This window comes from Paracoccidioides lutzii (assembly GCF_000150705.2).
Source record: "Paracoccidioides lutzii Pb01 unplaced genomic scaffold supercont2.2, whole genome shotgun sequence".
In the NCBI taxonomy this organism is placed as follows: Eukaryota; Fungi; Ascomycota; class Eurotiomycetes; order Onygenales; family Ajellomycetaceae; genus Paracoccidioides; species Paracoccidioides lutzii.
Window position 1 is genome coordinate 908,983 of NW_015440948.1, and position 16,584 is coordinate 925,566.

At 43.2% G+C, this 16,584-nt stretch overlaps 6 protein-coding genes across 6 annotated transcripts; 4 read left to right on the top strand and 2 right to left on the bottom strand.

Moving 5' to 3' along the window:
* Nucleotides 1-1,478: 1,478 nt before the first annotated feature.
* On the top strand, nt 1,479-2,129 carry PAAG_00929 (hypothetical protein; the record flags this gene model as incomplete). Its single annotated transcript, XM_015844184.1, has 2 exons — nt 1,479-1,809; nt 2,023-2,129. The coding sequence occupies 2 exons, from the start codon at nt 1,479-1,481 to the stop codon at nt 2,127-2,129; spliced, it is 438 nt and encodes a 145-aa protein (XP_015700965.1).
* Nucleotides 2,130-3,448: 1,319 nt separating this feature from the next.
* Nucleotides 3,449-3,695, top strand: PAAG_00930 (hypothetical protein; the record flags this gene model as incomplete). The annotated part of the gene is made up of 2 exons (XM_015844185.1): nt 3,449-3,568; nt 3,633-3,695. 2 exons carry the CDS (start codon nt 3,449-3,451, stop codon nt 3,693-3,695), a joined length of 183 nt encoding a protein of 60 aa, XP_015700966.1.
* Nucleotides 3,696-6,615: 2,920 nt separating this feature from the next.
* Nucleotides 6,616-7,348, bottom strand: PAAG_00932 (dynein light chain; the record flags this gene model as incomplete). Its single annotated transcript, XM_015844186.1, has 7 exons — nt 6,616-6,647; nt 6,698-6,767; nt 6,852-6,878; nt 6,957-6,991; nt 7,060-7,093; nt 7,195-7,217; nt 7,318-7,348. The coding sequence occupies 7 exons, from the start codon at nt 7,346-7,348 to the stop codon at nt 6,616-6,618; spliced, it is 252 nt and encodes an 83-aa protein (XP_015700967.1).
* Nucleotides 7,349-7,710: 362 nt separating this feature from the next.
* On the top strand, nt 7,711-10,653 carry PAAG_00933 (multiple RNA-binding domain-containing protein; the record flags this gene model as incomplete). Its single annotated transcript, XM_015844187.1, has 5 exons — nt 7,711-7,941; nt 8,050-8,800; nt 9,053-9,057; nt 9,094-9,366; nt 9,424-10,653. The coding sequence occupies 5 exons, from the start codon at nt 7,711-7,713 to the stop codon at nt 10,651-10,653; spliced, it is 2,490 nt and encodes an 829-aa protein (XP_015700968.1).
* Nucleotides 10,654-11,384: 731 nt separating this feature from the next.
* On the top strand, nt 11,385-12,744 carry PAAG_00934 (hypothetical protein; the record flags this gene model as incomplete). The annotated part of the gene is made up of 2 exons (XM_002797029.2): nt 11,385-11,531; nt 11,896-12,744. 2 exons carry the CDS (start codon nt 11,385-11,387, stop codon nt 12,742-12,744), a joined length of 996 nt encoding a protein of 331 aa, XP_002797075.2.
* A 915-nt stretch (nt 12,745-13,659) lies between these two features.
* PAAG_00935 (protein phosphatase 1 regulatory subunit SDS22) lies at nt 13,660-15,424 on the bottom strand (the record flags this gene model as incomplete). Its single annotated transcript, XM_015844188.1, has 7 exons — nt 13,660-13,679; nt 13,865-14,267; nt 14,369-14,443; nt 14,536-14,832; nt 14,891-14,962; nt 15,055-15,086; nt 15,208-15,424. The coding sequence occupies 7 exons, from the start codon at nt 15,422-15,424 to the stop codon at nt 13,660-13,662; spliced, it is 1,116 nt and encodes a 371-aa protein (XP_015700969.1).
* Nucleotides 15,425-16,584: the final 1,160 nt, after the last annotated feature.

Genomic DNA, 16,584 nt, shown 5'->3' on the forward strand with positions numbered 1-16,584 from the left:
CTAACCCACCCTAGCCTTCGCAATATTTGTGACTATTTGTGATTGGAAAATTCTCAATTCGTGAAACGTTTCCTGGTTCGTCGTAAAGATGCCAAAGAAAAGCGTTCCGCCATAAGCTCCCCTTCATAGGGAGAAAGCTTAAGTTTGATACTCTCTAGCCACTCAGACACCTAGGTGTAAATTGCCTTTTGTCCCCTTCCCAATCCTCCGGATACCAGCCTGCAAGTGCCCAGTCCAAAATGCCCACAACTCTGCCATCACATAGAATGATATCCCGTGGGGCTAGATCTGCGTGTGAGAAAATGGTACGATAAATTGTTGCTATGGCAGGATGCGACTTTTTCTCTCTGAATATTTTAGCTGTTCTCTCTTAAGGGAACACCGCCCCTTAATGACCCATCACCAACAAAATCCTGACAATGGTTGGTCCTAGATAACCAAATAGTGATCGGGTAATTCTAAATCTGATGAGAAAGATGGTGGTTTTCAAACCTAACGCTCATTATACTTTGCAAACGAAGTGTTATTTATGATTGAACATACCCTGGAATGTTACCATCCTAAGCTCTGGTGGTCGGTGTAACTGAACTAGCGGACGAAGGTACACAAGGATACTCGGACTTGGATTTCTCTAGTGAAATAGGGAATCCTTAATAAGAATGATGTGGAATATACGGCGCAGGTTTGGCCTTCGCAAGGGGGGATTCGTTTAACCTGATATAAGGGATCAACACCACCAAATCAGTCTCTTTCTAGCACTCTGACAAAGAGTCCAGAGGCATGCGACGGGACCGGCGGCAAAAGCTATCTTAGGCATTAGTGAACCTCTGGATATATACGCAACTTCATACATTCTGAAGGGTGAGTACGGAGTGTTATCTCAATTATATCTCTGGGCAAAGCGGAACCACCCTTGCTGCGGTAATTACGTGGATTATTTTGATGGGGACTTTATTAACAGATCATAACTTGATGAATATGCGTATCAACATCAAACGTCGTCTCCCATATTTTCTCCCTAAATATCATATAAATGATATGTGTAGAGTATCCATAGCTACCTCGGAACATCGTGGGATTGTTAAGTTAAATACCACAGTGGTAATATTACGCCAAGAATGACAATACATGATACATCGTCGTGGCCTTTTCTGGAACATCTCTGCTTCAGATCGGCGTAAACTCACTCTACTTCGCTGTCTCCATCCCCTCGTAGCAACCTTTTCCACAACACCAATCCTACACCTCATTTCATTTCATTTCCTCTCATCTCTTTTAAGTAGCTGCGGAATTCCTTTTTTTCCCTAAATTTCCCTCTCTTTTATCTCACCAGACACCCTCAATACCGCGCCATGGTAAGCATCCAGCTCTCCACTCCTTATTTTGTCTATCGAATTCTTCCCACCCTTAGAGGCGCAAATAGGTCTCCAAAAGCGCAATTCACGACACAAACACAACTAACCTACCTATCTCCAAAAATGCAGGCCTCAGGATCTGGCGCCGACTCAGGAGCTGAAGGAACCAAGGCGTCCTTGAGCGCTTCCGGCGCTGCCGGTTCGTCCCTCAACCGTCCTTCATCACCCACTCCCCCTGGCGGACCACGGACAGCTCTGCGCCGCCGGGCTGCTGCAGACCACAAGGAATCCATCCGGAATGCGCGCCCCACATCGACACGAGCTGCTGGTGCTGGAGGTTCCTCTGGGACTATGCTAAAGCTCTATACGGACGAAAGCCCCGGATTGAAGGTTGATCCGGTTGTGGTGTTGGTGCTCAGTTTGGGCTTTATATTCTCAGTTGTTGGTTTACACGGTACGTTTTGCTCCGTTGTCTTTATGTGTTTTGTTGGTGCAGCTCTTTCTTGTCCTCAATATGTGATATCTCTGCCTTCCTGATGGTAGGCTCGTGAAACTTCCCTGGTATCATACATGTTCCGTGGTGCTGAGCCAGCCTTTGTTGCTCGCTAAGTTTAACTAACATGAGTTGCTCTGCAGTTATTGCCAAAATTACTCGGGTGTTCTCTAGATAGACATTTTGAACTCAACCTCTGTCGATGCCGTATCCTCGACAACACCATTCTTATCGCGAATCAAAAGTCTAATCGAAGAAGCCTGTACGATATGACCGCTTGAGGTAGAGCAGGTGTTTCGTAAGGTTTAAATTGTCTGCTCTGCAGATCAGTTTCATTTTGCTCGGATGGACTTGGTCATACTTTCCCTTCTTGGTCTTTGCTTGAGTTCATATACCCTACATCTACTTGCTTCACAATATCTTCCGAACGTCTCCTACCAACTACTGATGGTCATGTCGGACTGGGTGAACGGGGGAGCTGTGGGCATGAGTGGAATATTCCCACCCGTTTTGCTCTGTTCCTCCCTGAAACCTGGTTTGCTAGTACATGTTTTCATTCACCTCTTGAGTTTCACTTCTTCCACCTGGATATTTATCTACCGTCGACCCTTTCCACCCTTTCCTCCCGTTCGTCTGCAGTTCATTGGGGGAACTGCACGCCTACCGTTACCCATGAACCAAAAGCTATTTTTGTTTTCCTTTATGGCCGCTGCCGATGTGTATTTTCCTATTTCTGAAATTCACGTCGTAAATAATATATAACTTTTTATATTTTCTCACGTCCTGGGTTCTGTTTTCGTTTCCCCTACGGTTGTCCTTGACTCGAGTCTCTGTTTGGGTGTTGATGCGCTCCAGCATTCCGTGATAGAATGGCGGAGAACTGGGAGGGGAGGGCGGACTTATGAATGCATGTATGTATGCAACGCTTTAACTGCTTGTTCACTTAAATCTAATCCCACATCTCCCTTATAATGAACAGTCAAATTTGCCCTTCATCTGCGCTCCTAGCGCTCTGCTTAAGTGGGAGGTTCAACTAGACGACCTCTTGACAGGTTAGAAGACTCACCCCTCTAAAATCCCGGCGAAATTTAACAGCCACAATTAAAGCTCAAGTAAGATTTGATCTGCAAGTATGTAGTTCTCACCAAGGTTCGCCCTATGCCAACTCATCCGAATAATTCTACGTGTGCGAACGAGTGATAGAATGATACTGTGGCCTTCACTTATCCCTTGACATTCCATCCTATATTTAGACGCCAGGCAGCCTGGAGCAACGACCCAGCTTGGTGCCTGTTCCTCCTTAACTATAAAAGCCAGCCCTCCTCTCAGCGATCTTCGCGACCTCCTCAAAGAAATTTTTCTGTTTTTTGTCATATATATACTTACGCTAAGTCAGTCTGTTCATAAATTGCTGGTTGAGTGCTCTATACATCATCCAGCTCATATACATTTGCTTCTTAAATAGCTCTAGCCTTCTGTTGGTACACCATATTTCGTCTTGAACCGATCCCCTATCTCCCCTTCTTGACTCTATGTGATATTTTAGTTATCCTGCACTCTGAAACTGATATAGTTGTTCTCCCTATTTGTCATATGTATAATGGCGACTGAGATTGTCCATACTATTGAGATATCTCTAGTGGACATTTCCACAAAATCAGTGACTTTGGGTCCTCAGATAGCTACCATTGTCCGGAAAATTCCGGGCGTCCTGTTTAAGGTATGTTTCCTTGCCCAGTTATTTTCTTCTTGAAAGCTATGAAGGCGTCTATTTATATATTCAGGTGAATGACCTCGGAAGTAAATATATTTCCCAATTAGGAAAAGTTCAGGACGAGTTCAATTAAATAATCAACTGTATTCTTCCGCTCTGACCCTCACACCAAATCTGTTAGGGATCAAGTGACCCCTCTGGAATTGTTTGTCCTTAGTCCAAGTATAGAATACTGGCGCCAGGGAGTCTAACAAAATCTTTCAGTCTTACAAATTCACTTTTACGAATTCCTTCCTTTCCCTAAGGGAATTCGTCCTTTGTAAAACTAACCATAGGAAGTGCTAGAGCCGTATTCAGGCATGCCCTGGTTACGCAAGACTAAGATGCTCTAAACCCAGTGTTATTTCAACTAATTACTTATGATAACTTAGTGATAATTGGGCATTAATATTTCAGGATAAATCTATATAATATATTGGTGTGTATTTGAAATTTGAGCAGAGTTGATCATGATTTTAAAAATGTGAGCTCAACTTACAACTCATGTTCGACTTCTTACACGTATGCTTTTACATATTCACCACTTACGTAGCCAACACACATACTCCGTCATAACTAATTTAGTATTCTAAGACAAACAAGACAAACACAGCAAGTAACTTCCCATACTAAATTGGTGTGATGCTACAAAGTGGCCGAGGAAGTGGGAAAATTAAACCTAAATCAGACAGGTGACACAGCCACACAGAACTATCATCATTGCCTTTGCCACAAGAGCCGCATGGAGCAAGCTCCAACCTCCAGACTTCCCAATCAGCCTGTCATCAAGTCTCTAAGAAACCTCGCACCTTCAATCATCCAACATAACAAATTTTGCTTTTCTCCTAGATTTAATTGTCGTGTTCACCTTTTCCTTGCCTTGTAACCCTCATATTAACCAGCTTTCTGGTTTCCTCAATCATTACGGCAGTTCAACCCAACACATAAATTTGCTCTTATTATAGGCTGGTTTTACCGAGCAAGTATACACTGTATATCCATATAGGTATATCCTTTCTTAACCTATTCTCAAAAGCCTTGAAATCCAGATTGGCAGCTTACCCTATTGACAAAGACAAAGAACGAATCAAATCCAAAGTTACTTGAACAGACCAAGAGATATTCTTGCAGGGTAGAGAGAAGAAACGCGCAGGCTATTCTCAGTTTAGCACGTTTGTCAGAAAAAAGAGAAGATGGCCATTTGCCTCACATTTGGAACTCAGGGTATGATTTTATCCATTCACCTTGGCCCATGTTTCGATATCTGTAAAATCTGGTTCCGAAGCAGCTGAAATGGGACACAAAAAAGAACATTCCACTAACATGTCTTGCCAGAATTCACATCCCGCCTTCAAGGATATGAAAATGTCACTGCTCAATGTCATAATTGTGAGTGTGGAACCCCTGTAATGCTGCTGATGAAAATGGCCATTGAGTCAAAATGCAAGTATGAGAAAACTATTAACTTCTTCTATCTGGTTTGAATAGGTGGAAACTGGTCTGCGAATTGCGTGACAAGGTGGTAAGTGCACAGAATTTCCTTCTTTTCTCCAATCGGCAGTGAGTGAATCTAACTATATCTTTCTAGGCCCTGGTTCACAGTTTGCTTTGTGGTAAGGCAGCTTTTCTAATACACTCGATCCCATTTCTTTCTCAGCTCGCGGAGAAACTACTCAGCCAATGCGATCTTTATTTTGCATGAACTAATTTCATTTAACTCTTAATTTAGCCCGTCGTTCCCTTATCAACTCACAAGTACAAGGTTCATCTTTGATATATTCCCCCTGTTTTTCTCTTCACCAACCAGCGCTCATTCCAGAATTTTAGGAAGTTTCATGCCACATATGCCGTTTCGCGCAGGATCTAAGGTATGGTATATTTCTCTGTCCTCTCCTGCATCATCCATGTTTCTTGATTTCCGCTCGCCTCTGCCCTTCTAACTTAGTTTACACAGCAAACGACCAGACGTTCAGTCACAAGCTGGTGGAGGAGGACCACATCCACCTGTACCTTATCAAGGGCACCCTGGCTGGGGACCTCAGGGGCCAGGAGCACCTGTGCAACCACATCAAGGTTACGTGTATAAGTAATCTGGGCTATTGGAGAGTATACTTGTCCTTGGGACTGCTTCTGCCCTCTTTTCTTATTGTGATTTCTGGTTGTTTGGGTCGCATTGTCCTTGTGTATTTTATGAACATTCCCTACGATTATCGTGCTGTTTTCCTTCGGTTGTTACTTTTGTTGCTGTTTCTTCTTTTGAGTTCGTTTTCTTTACACGGTGTATGGATTAATTTAATATTCTCCTGGGTTCGAAACATACAATTTCATTGTTATACGCCTACATACCCAAATGTTTATCAAGACTTGCTCTTTGGCAGGTTTTGGCCTTTTATCTAGTTCCTTTTCATACTCCTAGTCACTCTTTTGGAATATAAACCAGGATTTATATTAAGAAGAGGAAACGAGAATGGAGGGTTAGTATATTAGAGGAAGGTATAATTCTAATTGAACCAGCTTCGGTTCACAAAATACCTGTCTACACTGGTTTAGTCATCATTCACATTTTCTCTGCTCGTTAATTTGCACGCAGGGAGATATATCATGATACACAATGCTGGTGAAGCGAAGAGACAAAATACATCAGAAGAAATGACTAAACCAAGATGAAATTATGAAAAAAAAAAAAGGGTTGTTCGTAATTCGTTCATTTCCAAGCTCCACATCTTGGTTTTATTTAATTTCTCTTTCGTGCACATACAAATATGTATTGAGAATATTAATCCATCGGAATATCGCGTCGTTTAGGAAGTAGTCCGAAGGGAGAAAAAGAAAATCATCCCGATACTGTCACAATGGATAGCATGGAGTGGTATACGAGGAGGGTTGACGCTCGTATTTGGGCCGAGGAAAGCAAAGGAGACAATAATCTATTGGGTCTTGAAGAGCAAAATGGCGCAGTGTCCCACATAAAAATATATGAAATGCTTGGTTTCTGGAGTTGTGACAGCTTGGGATCAGTCAACCTGAACGAACATTGGTTTGGTTCCTACATATTCCTACATAGAATGGAAAAGGGAGGGGTGAAGGTGTTCATACCGTGCGTTACGAAACTGCCGAAATTCCGCCCAACTATGCAATGCCAGGTAGCGCCTTTGCGCAAGTCGAACTGCATTTCAAGTAAGCAACAATGCATTTGCTAAGGAGGAACATGAAGATAGAACTGAGAAGAGATTTCCTGACTGCTACTCACCTCCTTCTTTATATACTGGGCAATATCCTATGAGGGCATATACCCATTAGTTCGAAAGAATCAATCCAGTGGATTTGACCTCAATCTTCATCGAATAAGTTGTACCTTTTCAATATGGTATTTATCCATGGCCTCCGTTGCTGTCAGAAAGAGCATCCAGTGTTAGTTTGCTTTTCGCATTATAATGATATGCAAGATTCTGACGTACCAACTTCAATGGCTTCCTGCTGCATGTCCTCGCTCTAGATCCCCGATTGGCTATTAGCAAACATACATTCAACAGTAGATCGACGTATTGCAATCATTTTTCTTAAGGTTTGTCATTAGAGATTTTTGTGCTTACCATATCAGCAGACTTAATCTGGGCTGTAGTTCCATATCTTGTCAGTAATGGTTGTGGTAGTCGTAGGTAGGTCAGGCAGGGGAAAACAGGGGGTAACTGTATGCTGTCTGTTTGTTTTGATACCTTCGAGTTTCTCTCGCTTTTCAGAGGCCATTGTAGATATGGGTTCAAGGGTCGAAGAATTCCAAGTTAGATCCACGAGTGTGATATGAGGTGGAAAAGAGGTTTTGCAGAAATTGCGTAAAAGATGGTGGTGTGTTTAAAAACAGACTGGTTGATGGTTCCGACGTTGTTCAATGAACGTCTGCGCCTATTGTTTGTGACTGTTGCGACAAAGCTCTGTATGGAAGCCAAACTGCTGGCAACCCTCACCGCCTTGGGTGGCAGAAAACAGTTAACATCTTTCCACACATTTCTAGGTTGTTTTTTTTCTTTCTCCCCATTATTATTATTCTCTTCACAATCTCTGTCAACATTCGGGAAGAAGAGATCCTGGGTCATTCTCATATAATCAACATGGAAGGGAACACAAGAGTCTTTGTGTCAGGCTTGCCGCCTACTTTCTCAAATGATGATCTTCGAAAACATTTCTCGATCCGTTACCAGGTTACTGACGCTCATGTCATTCCGAAACGAAGGATTGGCTTTGTTGGCTTCAAAACCCCTTCTCTGGCACAGGATGCTGTCAATTACTTTAACAAGTCATATATAAGGATGTCGAAAATAGCAGTGGAGATGGCTCGGCCAGTAAGTACCCCTTCGCATCGTTTCCCTTTGTCACCCAGATATCACTTTCGAAGCCATCGTCGAAGGCTGACCTATTAAGGGGTTGATGAAACTGACCGGAGACTTAAGATCGATGCTGAGCCCCCTACAGTTGGGAAGTCGCATTCAAAACATGGCACATCTGCCAACTCCACATCTCTCAAGCGCAAACATGACCAAGTAGAACAGAAACAGGATCCTAAGCTGCAGGAATATATTGCGGCTATGCAACCGCCAATGAAGTCAAAGACATGGGCTGATGATAGCATAATGGCTGATACTAACGCGGTGCCAGCTAATAATGCTACAATTATTCCGTCTATCAATGCTGAAAAATCTGAAGCGCAAAACAAGCGGTTGAAATTTGATCATCACTTTCTTGTTAAGAAGAAGCAGATGGAGCGGCCAAATCATATCCCTGAGGATAGTTTTACCACTCCAAGGCCTAGATCCGTGGAGTCTGAAAATGACCCACAGGTCGAATCCGTCGTAGAAGCGCCGAAGTCCGATATGGACTGGTTACGATCAAGAACGAGTCGACTTCTTGGCCTGGTTGAAGAAGAAGACGATGACGAGGGTTCCGCCGTAACTCCCCGAGTACGAGAAATTGAAGCAAGCGATGACAGTGATCACGAGATCGTCATGGGAAGAAATTGCCCAGAGTCTACGTTACCCAGACATAACGAACCTCCCAATCCATCCGATGACAAAGAATCCTTTGACGCAAATATAGGTCTACTTCGTGAGACCGGTCGATTGTTCGTCCGGAATCTCCCCTATAACGCCAGTGAAAGTGATTTGGAACCTCTATTCGTTTCTTTTGGAAAGATTGATGAGGCAAGTTTTTTTCTCTTTACTTCTCTTTTCTTCTATATTTTTTCATTTCTCCTTTTTTTTTTTTTTTTTTTTTTTTTTCAAACCATCACCCATCTTCTACGTGCAACTAGCCGCCGCTTGACCTCCAATGATGATTTTCCAGATAGGGACAGCTTATGCTATGCAAATGATGTCACCTGGAAAGAGGATTTTAGTAGATGCCTCTTTTGATCTGAGGATTTTGTTGTTGAAGTATTTCGACGTCTGATTTATCAAGTTTTCGTTCATAATACCGGATGCTGACTGTAAAAAATATAGATTCATGTTGCTTTTGATACACGACAGTCTAAAAGCAAAGGTTTTGCATACATACAATATGTAGACCCCGAGGCGGCCATTCAGGCTTACCGAGTCCTTGACGGGAAGGATTTCGAAGGTCGTCTCCTGCACATCTTACCGGCCTCGCCAAAGAAAACGCACAAGCTAGATGAATATGAGCTTTCAAAGCTCCCTCTAAAGAAACAGCAGCAGATTAAACGAAAACAAGAAGCTTCATCTTCAAGCTTCAATTGGAACTCTCTTTATATGAATGTATGCACTTTGTCATTTATGTTGGCAATACATAACGTAATCTAACAATTTTACTAGGCTGATGCAGTTATGTCATCAGTATCTGAACGGCTAGGGGTTTCCAAATCTGAACTGCTTGACCCCACGTCTTCTGATGCCGCAGTCAAGCAAGCCCATGCTGAAACGCATGTCATTCAAGAAACAAAGGCATATTTCTCATCGAATGGGGTGAATCTGGATTCGTTCAGGCAGCGAGAACAAGGTAACACTGCGATTCTTGTTAAAAACTTTTCCTTTTGCGTAAAAGCCGAAGATCTAAGGAAGCTGTTCGAATCGTTTGGGGAAATTAAAAGGCTCCTTATGCCACCGAGCGGCACGATAGCCATTGTTGAATTCGCCCTGGCGGATGAGTGCCAGAAGGCCTTTAAGGGGCTTGCGTATCGGAAACTAGGTGATTCGATACTGTTTTTGGAAAGAGCACCAAAAGACTTGTTTGATGAGAAGGCGATCGCAGTCAACGCTGTACTCTCTGCTCCAAAAGTGGTCTCGCAAACATTCTCGACATCTGACACTTTCAAGGCGAGTGAAGCGGACGAAAACGAGACTCTGTTGGAGACATCGACTCTGTTCGTTCGAAATCTTAACTTTTCTACCACAAATGTTCGCCTGGCAGAGGTATTCCAACCCTTGGACGGGTTCTTGTCTGCTAGGGTGAAAACCAAACCCAATCCAAAGCGGCCAGGGGAAACACTTAGCATGGGCTTCGGGTTCGTGGAGTTCAGAACCAGTGCTCAGGCACGCGCTGCCCTTGCAACGATGAACGGTTATAAACTGGATCAACATGAGCTCGTCATCAAGACCTCGCACAAAGCCACGGATGCGGCTGAAGAGAGAAGGCGCGAGGACAATGCTAAGAAACTAGCTATGCGCGGAACCAAAATCCTCATAAAAAATTTACCGTTCCAAGCTACAAAAAAGGATATCAGGAACCTTTTTGGTGCATATGGCAAACTCCGCTCAGTTCGTGTGCCGCAGAAATTCGACCGCACGGCTCGTGGATTTGCGTTCGCTGATTTTGTAAGTGCCCGGGAGGCGGAGAATGCCATGGAGGCGCTGAAACATACCCATCTTCTTGGTAGGCGTCTTGTGTTGGAGTTTGCGTCAGAGGACGCTATTGATCCCGAGAAGGAGATTCGGAATATCGAAAAGAAGATGGATGTTCAGGTCAATCTGGTGAAACTTAAGAATCTCACTGGGTCTGGGAGGAAGAAATTTAATCTTGATGCACCTGGTGATGAGGATAAATGAATAGATCGATTGCATCCTCTTGGCTGTACATTGTATTCTTCTATAACCCGAGCGCGGAGGCACAATTGCTATACGAATTTGTTAACTTCAAATTCTTAATGTGCGGGTCCTGCTCAAGGGATGTATTAGTAACATTTAGGCATACTAAGTCCATCTCACGCCAGGTTTATAATCACGTTAAGAAGATAGGGAAAGTGTGCTAATGATCTATTTTATTGAACCATTGGAGCTGCGATGACTCCTCCACGTATATTCTACAAGAGAGGCGAATAGGTGACATAGTTGTAGATACCTATGTTAGCCCAGTGCTCCGTAGAAATGCTTCCGATCTCCGGATTTGTTCCCAATCCCTTGAACCAAATCCGCTCGGGAAATCACATGACACGATCCCAAAACTTTTTTTTTAATCTCGACGACATTCCATTAAAATGAATGTTATATCATCTGCATATATACACGTCTGCCAATCGCACGATTTAACCCTCAATCAACTAACCCTGGGCCCTGGAGAGAGGACTCCGTCCAGAAAAGACGCCAAAAAGGGAAGAATCCTTCAGACGAACAATTTACCATCCAAAAGAGTTATCGCTCCTGAAAGCGTACTGTATGGATCCACAGCAAATACTGCAACACCGGCTGCAAGTAAGGAGCCTGAATAGCCTTTGACAAAAGTCAAAAGGGACGACGACAAGAGGCATAATAGTAGATTATATTATTATCTACGTATATCCATGGCTATCAACGCTACACGCCAGGTGGTGAACCTCAAGCAGGTCCATATTACAATGATACCAAGTCCGCGCACGCTCGTAGAGTCCCAGTTGGTTCTTGGGGCGATGCGGAAGTTTGGGGAAGTGTCATATTTCCTAAATCTGAAGGTAAGTTTTATGACTCCTCTTTTGATTTCTTTTCTGTGGCTTTAATTTTTGGTTCTTAGTTATTTTGAGTGGGTGAAGGGGCCTTCTGTCTCTTCGTTTGTATTGGAGCTAGGTCATCCAGACTTGAGACATGAATTCTTTTAATATCGTTTTGATTTCGTCTCCTGAGCGAGAACAAAGATACTGTTTTTCTTATTGTAATGTGAAAAAGCACCCACCTTTTGGATCACCCTGATATGAGGTTTATTGGCATTAAGCTGTAATCCTCTTAGAACATTTTTGGGGGTCCCATTGCTCTTCTCCCACCCTTTCTATCATACATAATCTCGTACTCTTTAAATTGCGTACTAAGAACATGTCCTAGAACACCCCGTCGCCACGAGCCAGGAATACTGGGCGCTCTGCTCTAGTAATATTCGAAACCGTTGAAGCAAGAAACGCTGCTGTGGAAGCTTCTCCACTTACTATTCCCATTCCTAGTCTATCTAAACTTTTGCCGGAATCAAGCATGTTTAACTCCAGCAAGGAGAGCTATCCAACCAAAAGCGCCCTCGCCAAACCTCGAATCAAAGCCAGAACTAAAGAAGCAAGAAGAAACAGAGAGAGAGACAAAAAAAGAGAAAAAAAATTAGCTGATTATGGTGATGGTAACTCCCCAGAACCATCAATGCTCTGTTACGTTGAACCATCCCACCATGACCACAATGTTGCTGTCATGCAGAATCCATACTACAACGCCTTCCACGTTGCGACCAACTCACTCGAGGTCCAGGATCTCATGAAGACTGCCACTATTTGCAGTGAAGGAGTTGGCTATAGTGAGGCACCCACTAAGAGCCCTGGCGATCTAGTCCTGAAACCCCCCCCGTGGCTACAACATATGGATTGTTTCCCGAAGAAGAAACGGATGTTCCCATTTCGTCACCAAGCTAATGTCTTACGGATTGCGGAGACGCTTTGTGGGGATTCCCTTATGCGACTGTATCGGGAGGGAAGGGAGGTTATGGAAAAGTTGAAAGTGAAGAAAGCTATGACTTCGAATGAGGAGGCGAATGAAATGGCGCAGGAGCAGGAGCAGGAGCAGGAGCAGGAGCAAGAACAGGAGCAGGAGCAAGGGCAAAGGAGAGAACAAGAGCAAGAGCAAGAAAGAGAAATGGAGGGAATTAGAAAAGAGTGTGGGATAAGGGTCTTGATTGAGCAACCGGCATACTAGGTTCCTGTCTTTCGAAAACCTACGGGGTGGGAAGAGAAAGATTCACGAACCAAATGAAAGTATCCCCTGACGCGCCTCCCTCAAAAAGGGCTCGCATATAATTGCGCTTGCTCACTCGCCTTTACTCGAAATATCAAAGGACTTTTGGTTAGGTTATGGTGTTTTTAGGTGCGGTTTGCATCGGTTTGCATCCCTGGAACATCATGTCCAAATGATCTACTCTGCAATGCTCTGCGAATGCTAAATAATGCAGCCTAGCCCAGCCCAACCGGTGTGTTTTCATGTGAGATGGTTAAGAAATGCGGAATGGCACAATGGATGATTAATATCAACCTTGAAGTTAAACATTTTCCGTGCCATCCTGGGTTCTAGCTATCTTGGCTGGAAGATGAGTTCCAGGGGAGAGAGGAAGAGAGGAAGAGTGTATTTCGTTTGAATATATGTAGCATCTACGCCATGTATCATTAATCCTCTGCTTCGTATATATAGTGGATAATAGACAAGGTGTTTTTGGAGTAACTTCAGAAGATTGTTGGGCCTGTAACTCATGAAATGGGAAGTCTTGAGTTCAGAAAAAGGGTCGGAAAATTCCACCAGGTACATGAACATCAAATTGGATTCCATGTTCCTCATCTATAGCAGATTTTAGTAGTAGTTAAATAAGAAAGTGTGGACATAAAGGAAATAGAACCTCAAGCGTATGGATGGTTCATCTCAATCTCATTTTAATATGGACGGAAGGGAGAACCCTCCTTCCTGTCTCTCATCATACTTATAGCTCAATATCTATCATAAGGAAATAAATTGTCATTAATGCAAACCATAATCGCTGATACCGGTTATGCAAATCTGGTTACTCTCTTATCGATTTCACAAGTTCGACTCAGGGAAGGGGTTAATTCGACCATCCACTTGTCACAACACACGGACGTACGCTGTCATTTGTTGAAATGAGGCAGTTAGTAAAAAAAAAAAAAAAATTGGCCCTTTTCTCACTACTTTGTTCTAAATTTCAAAACTGTCCGGTTCAGTGGCACCCAAAGTGAAGTCAAATGAAAATTGCAAAAGCACACGTAAAGAGGCTGATAGATGAAAATAAAACAATGGCAATTAAACTTACTCGCATCAATTTGCTGAATCTGCGGCAGCGTTAGCCGCACCTTATTCCTATACAAAGCCGGACACTTCGTCTGTAAAGGATTCCCCTCGAAATACACCGTCTTAAGCTCCTCTTTATCCTTTAGCTCGCGCTCCACTTCCTCAAAGCTGGCAAATTGGTTGTTAGATGCCCACAGCTCCTCAAGATGGGAGAGATGGGAAAGGTTTTCTAGTGTGCTGATTCGGTTGTTAGAAATGTCGAGGACGCGGAGGTTGGTGCTATTTTCTAGGCCAGATATGGCGGTAATGGCGTTGTGGGAGACGTAGAGTTCTTCGAGGTTGGGGAGGTTTGAGAGGCCGGAAATGTTTGTTAGGCGATTTGAGGGGAGAGAGATGATTTTTAAGTTGGCGAGGGCGTCAATATTCTGAAAGAGTTGGTTAGAGTGCCATGGTGATATATGGAGCTCGCGAATAGGAGAGAGCGAAAGACAGTCGCTTAAGGATCGATGGTATATTATTCACATACCTTGATTTCGGTGATTTTATTCTTTCCTAACCAGAGCTCCTCTAAACCTATGAGGGAGTCCAGATTTTCGATATCCTAAAACAATATTCATAAGCACAGCTCGTTCATCCATATCCGAGATCCCACCAGCAAAGAGAGAGATAGTGCTCAAAGGGTTCAGCACGAACTCGAATCTTATTCGCAGCGAGCTCCAAATTCCTCAATTCTTTTAGCCCCTCCAGCCCCTCGATCTTCTGTATTCGATTCTGCACGAAATATAGATCCTTCAGATGCACCAGGTGCGAAATATTCTTGATATGTTTGATATTGTTGAAGCTAAAGTCCAGGCTAGTGAGTTTGGAGAGGTGTTCTAGCCCTTTGATATGCGATATCATATTGTCATAGAGATCTAAGTCGGTGAGTGTTGGCCAAAGGTTTTCGGGGAAGCTGAGTCGGGATATTTGGTTTTGCCGGAGGCAGAGTTTCTGAGTGTATTTCATTCAGTTGACAGCCAATGGAAAACTGTTGACGGGGTATACGCACCTCTAGATTCGTGAAACGTTCCAAATGAAGTGCTGGAAGTGACGTTATGCGGCAATGGACCAGATCGATGTCCTGTTTGTTTGTATAAACAATAGCTCATTTACAGCTGACTCATATTATCTTTGTAGTCTGTGGATAGGCCGGGAATGGTGGTGTCCACATACGTCAACATCATTGCTCAACTCCGAAAGCAGATCTAAACGGGAAAACGCGAGACGTATATCAGCATGTATCTATAAAACCGCTTAAGAGGAAAAAGAGCAACGTAAGGAGGATGGAGATGACAGCAATATCTCTGTTCTAGGAGATATATATACCTTCATCTGCATCAATCTCTTGTGGAGGTAGAGCATTTTCATCTGAATCTTCGGGATCTTCTTGGCTGGCCAGCACGGCATGATGCTCGACACGCGACTTGCCATCCCAGCCTTTACTATCTCTCATTTCTGGGCTGCCTTGTGTGTCGTTTAAGTCGTTGTTTTGAGACGGGTTCGACGTCGAGCTCGCAGAGATTGAAGGGTTAGATTCCGTCATTCATGTAGCACCTATGTTTTGGTGAGGGAGGAAAGAGGGGAAAGCCTGGAGGTTGAAGAAATAGTTCCTCTGGGGTAGTGAAATTTCTGCGAGGTTGCGATAGGTGCTTGTAGAGAGGGGAGTGGTAGAAAGAAATAAATAGTATTGGGTTTACTTCTGTCGCGGAATCAGGGTTGGATGAAAAGGTGTAGTTATTTATGTAACTAAAGTTCATGTGGGGAGTTGCGGAAGATTGTCAGCCAAGCCTTAACTCGTTTTTACTTGCAGAGAGGGGGCTCTGGACACAGCCAAACGAAATTGCTACCAGCAGCAGCCAAAACAAACGGCTAAAATTCTTGATAAAATTTACTGTACATTAGATTTTCTCACTTAAAACCACAAGAGGCTCTATGCTGGGGATGGTTACATCAGAGGGCCATAGGTTATTTCTCCGCCACGGACTCGATGGACGATTCTTATAAAGTAACCTTCTCCAACAGTCATATGTGGATTAGATAAACGATAAACTGGGCAAAGTATGTACTAAAAATTACAACGATGATTGGATGTATTTTGTATATTTCTCTTTATAATAACATGCTAATGATTGAAGAATATTCCGTACAGATATGAAGGGATGTAACACTATGCAAGCAATGCGGTCTCCTTACAGTGAAATGGGAACAGAGAGAAAGATTTCAGCCTCCCAATAGGTACAACGTGGGAAGGAAACGATGGGTGAAAAAAAATGGGAGATGAATGATCTGGCTAAGAAAGTCTCCTGGGACTGTTATTATATAGCCCAGTAATAACTACATAGTAGGCAGGGAGGTAAAGGGCAAGGGGTTTCTCTGTTTAGTATAAAAGGAGTTGATAGGGGCAAAAGGGGTAGAAGAAGCCCTTGAAGATGCAGAAACTCAATTCAATGCTATTACTTTCACGAAAGAAAAACCATACAATGATACAGATAGCATGCTAATAAAATGGGGAATTCTGACGCTGTTTTGGGTGAAAGAAAAGAGAGGGGAAGAAAAAAAAAATAGATTATCCTTAAGGAAAAAAGATTAAAAAAGCACAGAAATAATATAACAGCAGAGCTTGGCCTGCTAATAATATGTAGTAATAAGAATCGGGTAATCAGAGAGGGGAATTGACTAAGAGATCAGAATGAACAGAGGAAA